The 7628-nt window shown below is 37.2% G+C and overlaps 1 protein-coding gene across 1 annotated transcript in view; it reads right to left on the bottom strand.

The window, feature by feature from the left end:
- Positions 1–7628, bottom strand: part of ACSL3 (acyl-CoA synthetase long-chain family member 3) — a 49616-nt gene that overhangs the window by 6698 nt on the left and 35290 nt on the right. Inside the window, exons 9-14 of the mRNA XM_009325049.1 lie at positions 7348–7419; positions 6696–6835; positions 5792–5964; positions 4622–4696; positions 3387–3578; positions 1993–2107 (exon numbers count right to left, since the gene is read on the bottom strand). Coding sequence (XP_009323324.1) covers positions 1993–2107; positions 3387–3578; positions 4622–4696; positions 5792–5964; positions 6696–6835; positions 7348–7419 — 767 coding nt within the window. The remainder of the gene's footprint in view (positions 1–1992; positions 2108–3386; positions 3579–4621; positions 4697–5791; positions 5965–6695; positions 6836–7347; positions 7420–7628) is intronic.

Genomic DNA, 7628 nt, shown 5'->3' with positions numbered 1-7628 from the left:
TGCTGAGAACTCCCTTGGGTTTTCTGCCATGTTTGCTCATTCCTCAGGTAACTGAACCACTAATTCTCCTGACATGATGCTTGAGACCCACTGAATGCGTCTTGGATGGGTGAAGTGCTGATAAAGCAGTAGGAGCCTCCTCTGAAGGAGCTCTAATCATGATTCCTTTCAGCAAACATTTTATTCCTTATCTCACTGAGTATTTCGTCTGAAGTGGTCAATTAACATGGCTTTTGAAGCAGCGATATCGTGCAAACACTTTTGATTCCCTACTACCACGTTCAGAGGATCTTTGCACCCCAAGATCTAAGGTCAAATCACAGATTTAACCCATTTGTAAAAGTCTGCCCTCCTTGTCCTTTCGCATGTGGGAGACAGAACAGCTACAAGTGAAGGACTCCTCTTGCACACGAGATCACCCAGGCAAAGTATAAGGAGAGACAGGATATAAGAGAGGTCACAGGCACTGCTAACAAAAAGTCTCCGAGCTCACAACTGCTGAGGTGAGTATATACCCACAATGAAATGTGCATATGGACAATCATGCAGAGAATCTGTATTACGTGCTACTTGTGCCAAATTACACACAGGAAAAGTATTACGAAGAAATACAGCAGCAGCAGAAAAACCAATCTGGAATGTACTTGGACTCTGTTTGTAAATTACCTTTAAAAATGCTCATAGGTTTTCTTATTTTTAAATAATAGACAAGACACAGACTATCAGAGTCAAGTGCCTGTTGACAAGTGCATTTTAGCCTCCGATGTTACGTTGACCTGGCAAAATTAACACAAAATTTGATAGTACAATTCCAATAGTGAACTTCAATCCTAGAACAGCAGAAATCACCATCTGTAGGAACCTCTTTCTCCAAAGACTACAGAGGGTGCTCAGAACAGGCACATAACCTCAGGCAGTCAAAGCAAGCAAACATGAGACTCACCCAATGGGTCAAAACCACAAATAAAGCTTAATATAATGGAAGTTTTCTCAGCAGTGGCATGCCCAATGCATGTTAGCCTATTGATCCAAAACTGTCAAAACTGAAGTTACAGGGCGACTACCATTAGTTAACACAAGAAGAAATACCACAGAGAACCAGGTGAACAAACCAAAAGTTAATTTTCTATTTATTACCACTGAGCAATTCTCTGGTATGCTTGTCCTGGCCTCTTTCAATCAAAGTTATCAAGTGGGGCTTTTTTGGCCATACTGGAAATCAGAATATTTCCGATTGTTCAGAAGCTCCAAAATGACTTTGCAAACATCAAAATGACAACAGGAAACAAAGACCACCTGATGTATATTTATACATTTAAGTCTGTATTACACACAAGTAGGAAATTCTAGAAATAGAAACTTCAGACATGTTTGAGCCCTTATATGCCTAATTCAGTAGTACACGTAGAAAGCAAAGAGAAAGGACATCTGATCATCATTTATTAATGGTGTGTTAGCGTAGTATTTACAGAGTGTTTTCTCTCAAGCTTCAAGGCTTCTGCTGTGTACTGCAGGGGTTAAAGAAAAGTATTTTTAATGCGCAAGCCAGCTTCTGGGTGGTTGGTGGTTTTTTCCCCCACCTTCCTCCAAAGTACAACAGTACTTCTCTGAAGGAGAGATCACAGCTAAATACAGCAAGGAACGAGGTGTCCTAGGGTTTCTATAGGTAATAATCTCTAAAGTGCTCGAGTGATGTCTGTTATGAATGCAGTCAGAGCTTAGCTACTTTTCAGATTGGGGAAAAGGGAATGAAAGAGACTCATTCTTGGCATTTTCCAACGAATGATGAAAAAATGGGAAAGGAAAAATAAAAACATACATTCCAGATTTTTCAGTTGTGATAGAGAAAGGTATTCCATTGTATTACAAGTAAAATCATTTTTCAACTGGTTTAAAAAATACCACACATTGAGTGGCAAAAAAATTCCGCTTACGGCTTCAGTAGGACAGACAAAGAATACGGCAATAACAAAAGTATCGGCTGCCTCTTACCTGCTTGCATACGCACAGATGTTATCCACCAGTGGAAGATTCTTTAGAGCTGCTTCTACTTTGCCAAGAGAAACGTATTCTCCTGCCTGGAGTTTTACAAGATCTTTTTTACGATCTATTGAGGAAAAAAGGAATTAAACGTTAATTACGGAACACAAAACTTTAGACATTGATTTTATACTTCCCTGAACTTTATGTATAAATGCCAAAAGGTAAGCTGACTCATGTTTGGTGAACGTACAAGAAACATTTAGAATCAAGTTTCCAGACTTCGCATTTTATCAATCTGTCCCTCACATAGAAATGAGACGCATTTCCATTCCATGCATTTTCTGCCTTTAGAACAGCATTTCCTATATGACAGCACTGTCACGTGAATGGAAGACAGCTAGGATTATGCAAAAGCCAGCGTTTGGCTAGCAGCACACACTTTGTGCTGCCTGGTCCAGACGCTTAAGGCAGGAGAAGCACCGTTTGGTGACATTTTGTTATTTATTCCCAGGCTAAATCCATGTTTAAAGAGTAACTGTCCACCTGTTATTTGAAATCCAACAATAGGAACGGAAAATTAAGCCCAAATTACTTGAGCTTATTGTAGGTAGCCGAAAGGCGGCAAAGGTGACTACAGGGCCTCACCCACCTAGCTGTGACGGCAGCCAGGAGTACCCCTCCTCTGCTATATATATATACCTTCACGCTGCTTTGTGCAACCAGGCAAGGTGGTTTTGTAGCTGTCTGACCTGTTTGACCAGTGCAAGGCAGCTGCAACGGGACCTAAGAATTTTCTCATACAATAAACCAAATAAGCTTAGCTTTCAGGATTAAAGAGCACCCTGAACCACCCAGTGACTTCAAGAGAGACACCTGGTAGTTTATAGGGCACCTATTTTTGTGCCTACGGGTGTCGAAGGATTATGAGCCTATCACAGGCTTATGTATAACACCTTTACCTTAGTATATTTTTCCCCTAGTTCCTTTATGATAAAGGGATATTCTTATTATGAAGAATGGCAAGATTAAAAAAGGCTTATTTAATTCCTGAGCACATATTACCAAAAGAGCCCTTTCACTGAATCAAATTCCACACTTACAAAATTATAAAATCTAAGGCAGCTTACCTAGCTCAATTAGCCTATATTTAACTCTCTAATTACTACCCTGTCTCATTAAAAGAGTGGAGTCAATGTTAAGACTGTTTTAAAAGGAAGCAATTATTTTAAAAATCAGCTTTTAAAACACACAATCAAGTTTACGTTAACATATCAGAACTTCCCTGGGATACATGGTAGGGCTTCAGACTGCATGCCAAGATATGGAGGGTTTTTTTGGTTAATTACAGTATTTAGCAGCTCTGAAAAATGTATATATATGTTCACCTGAATTTATTAACTCACCAATAATTTTTAGACATCCATCTTGATGAAACTCTCCGATGTCTCCAGTATGAAGCCACCTCTGCCCATTCTCATCAACAGTGAAATCTTTTTTGGTTCGTACTTCATTTTTGTAGTAGCCCACAGTCACGTTTTGCCCTCCGATAAGAATCTCACCTCTAGGATATGGTTTATCAGTGTTGTAATATCCACCTAAAAGTACGGTTTTTATTGAGTTAACAAGAATTAAAATATATTCCAAAGCAAGAATTCCTATTATTTTTACTATTTAAATACAGAACTAAACACTTTAATAAGTCCTTAGCCAAAGTTACCACTTGCCTAAATAGTTCAGTAAGAGAAGAGGTGGTTCCAATTCTTTTCAGCCTATAAACAGCTATTTAACACGCGTGTTTACAAACAGGGAAATTCACATACATGCAGAGGGCAAATGCCACCTCTGTGCAATCTTTCTGCCAGGACTAACATGCTCCACCAGTTTCATACAGGCTCGAATTAAAAAAAGAAAAAAAAAAAAAAGAAGGATAAACTTTGCCTCATATTTTAGGAAAGAAACAAAACTGTAAGGTTTCACATTAGCCCAAAGCACCTTTAAGTATTATGCATTTCTACTCTACAATACATAAAAGCCTACAGTGAAAGGAAATCACCTAAATACATTCCAAATGTCGTCTTTTATATAGCACCCATTAAGCTTCCATTCCATATGCCAATTTTTTAATGATGTTATTAACAATAATATCATGAGGAGTATTTTAAAATAATTTCTTAATGGCAACAGAAGGTATCATGCATGCACTTCAACTGAAGTCTCCTGAATCCAGCACCTCTAAAGACACAACATACAAGACCTGCACCCTGTCCTGCAAGAAGACTGATCTAAATCAGAAAGAGGTGCAATGCTGTATACATTTACACAATATGCATATACAATGCTAGTGACTGGAATAAAAGAAGTAGTATAGCCAAAGAGAGTCATAATACAGCCTAGTCAAAATGCCACTCGCATTGATAGCTTCTGTCTAGATATTTGTAAGTTTAAAAACCACTGAGGAATTTATTTTACCTTTTTCCTCCCCCAAGATCAAACTTTTATAGGTAAAAGTAGCATTTAAAACTTTAAAAGTCAAGAAATAGTCTTCCAATTACTACTACTGAGCAAAGCCCAATAGAAAAGTAGCTATATAAAGTTCTTACAAACACACTATAATTTAATCACATACAGAAATTCTCACCTTCTTCCCAGTTCATTAACTTGATTTCACAACAGACCAAAGGTGCTCCCACTCTCCCTGTAGCGTAGTCCCAAACTAGAATTTAAAAGAGCGTTTTTCAGAAAAAAACTTTACCAAAACCAACTTGTTGTCATGCATCTTATTTAGTGAAAATTAACTGCTATTTATTTCTGAACTTCAATTCATAGAACAGAACTTCCCAGAAAACCAACGGATCTATCAAGGTAATGCAGGTAAAATCCTTATCCTGCAAAGAGAAGAGATGGCTGTATTTACAGATACCTCCAGTCGTATCGACACAGTATTGACAGTAAGCTGTCCATGTGGGATCACGCTTCAGAAGCGGCACAACAACTTTAAATAGTGTTTGCTGGACTCTGAAATAAGTAGCAATATTTCGTAACAATTCAGGGATTCTATATTTTGATTCACTTTCCTGAAGTCTCAATCCCAAACACTTCTGCATCTGGGTGCCTTCCCAAAAGAGCATCACTGGAGACTACAACATTTGTATTACAGTTCCACTATTTTTTTTTTCCCCCCAAGCTACTGAAGAAGCCATTTCCAAAGACCTCTTGGAATAAAAACCACATCCCAGCAGTTTGTGGATCACCAAGGAACATAATACATGTTCTACAATCTGGCATAATCTAGCAATGAACCTTAGATACTCCTCGTATGATTCCTAGGTAGATCACACCAGTGCCAAAAAATAGCAGCTCTGACCGTTTCTGCCACCACTGAATACGAGTGAAATTTTAGGACTAAAAGGCAACTGAAGCCATTAAGTTCTGTTATATGAAATTGAAATCTGGTGCAGGCTTTTGCATTCCATTTTTTGGTTTCCTAGCGTCCCAATATACTCACCAAAATTAGAAATAATTTATTCAGTTCAACTGGTAAGTGCAATAACGCCAAGATCCCATTCACACTGTTACAGGTTTCTCTATCACAACTGAGAATATTCATTTTATATGTAGGTCACCAGCTTTAGCACAATGTGTCAAAATTAGTACTCCTACTGTTTTATACATTTATGATTACGAGTAATTCCCAGGATTCCCCAACTGTGTTTGGTGGCATGCACCGAATGAATAAGACTGTCAAAGATGATACACGCAGAGCGCTCGGCACGGATCACAGCGCTCAGTGGGAGGCACCGACACCAACCTTCCGTGATTGTTCCAGCTCCAGCTGATTCAGTTAGTCCATACCCCTGTCCTACAGGGCAACAGAAACAAATGTTCATAAACCGCTGAGTTGCTGCAGAGAGTGGAGCTCCTCCACAAAGCAGGATGCGAATTTTTCCACCTAGCAGCATTCGTACTTTCCGGAAAATAAGGCTAAAACACAAAGATAAGAGTATGTATTTGTTGCTAAAAAAAAAAAAGTGTACCTAATTTTGTATCCGAACTGAAAGTTTCCACCATCTTCAAATAAACTTTCATGGCATTCAAGCAAAACTTTGAAGGAGCACATTTAAGTTTTCAAAAACACAGGCACAGATTTCTAAGCTCATTTTCACATTCTAATTTGAAGATGGGTTAAATATTTTGAGAACGTGGATTTAGTAAGACAGTAAAGTTCTGTGATTTTCTCCTCCAAAATATTTTAAATAAGCTGTATAAATTTTGCAATTATATTATCCTTTGGTCTCACTAAAGTTGGGAGTTGGACTTGATGATCCTTATGGGCTCCTTCCAACTTGAGATAATCTGCGATTCACTTCTGTGAAAATGTAAAGTCTATGGTTATCTATAGGAATAGAGTTCCCACCTTACCCAAGAATTGTATAAATCCATTATAAGTCCTGATAAAGATAATGCAATGAATATAAATCTCCAATCAGTTTCAAGTTAAATAACACTCACTTAAATTATATCAGTAGATATTTAAAATGATCACACGAACTACTGATTTGTTGTTTCAATATACACTTGATTACAGACTTGTTCATGTTCAAAGTGTCAACATTAAAACAAAGAAAAGCACAAAAAAAAAATCAGATACTGCTCATCTGGTAAGACTTTGATAAGCATTTTTTTGGTGCCATTAAAAATAAAAGTAAAATTACCTATCGCAGAGCGGGGTAGTGTAACCTTTGGAAATCTGTTCCATTTTGTAGTTGTAGGCCAATATAAATAGATTCCGCTGGAAACTAGTCATTTCATTCACTTTATTCATGACATTTTTGTAGATCCGATCCATAATTTCCTAGTCACATCAAAAAATTAACTTTAATTCAAAGAAACAGAAATCCTAAATTCAGTACAACAAAAAAGGAAACATGATCCAGAAATTCTAGCACGTTTCAGATGACAACCCACCCCCAGGTTGCCTCCTCTTCCATTGCTAAGAGATAGCAAGATGTTCACAGAAATGAGGAAAGCAAACATCTGAGCAGGAGCACTAGTTAACCCCAAGCTGCCTGCTGCCAACTATCTTTATTCCATTCACTTACTACGACGAACAACAGATGACTAATTAAAATGGCAATCTAATCCCCACAGCTATTTAAACTTTGAAAAATGTTGACACTCATATGATGAATCTTTATCCCCAACATACAAATAAATACCAAAAATATTATTTTAAGCTACCTTAACATCAAAGGTTCTACCTTTTTCATTTAAATGATAATTGCATTAATTTTGCTGTTAAAAATTTGAATTATGAATTATATTTTTAAAATAATTTTTAAAATTATTTATCCTTCAGTTACTTACCGGGACAGCTGCCATTAGGGTTGGCTTAAGCGTAGTAACATCACCTTTGCTTCCTTTCTTTATTTTAGAGGACTAAGGCAAAGAACAAGTTTACTAGCAGACACATTAAAGATTTTTAACATGAGAAACAAAATGACATAGCACATCTCTCAAACAATCATTTTCATTTAAATGATATTTTAACAATTAAAACTAGTCCAGAGTACCAGTCATAACCACCAATACCCTGTTTCATGAATTGTAGAAAAGAAGATTTGTTGTAATATTTTTTTAAGAAATAT

The sequence above is a fragment of the Pygoscelis adeliae genome, unplaced genomic scaffold (genome assembly GCF_000699105.1).
Source record: "Pygoscelis adeliae isolate BGI_AS28 unplaced genomic scaffold, ASM69910v1 Scaffold155, whole genome shotgun sequence".
Lineage (NCBI taxonomy): Eukaryota > Metazoa > Chordata > Aves > Sphenisciformes > Spheniscidae > Pygoscelis > Pygoscelis adeliae.
Note: the sequence above shows the minus strand (reverse complement) of the source record. Positions and strands in the feature narration are given on the sequence as shown.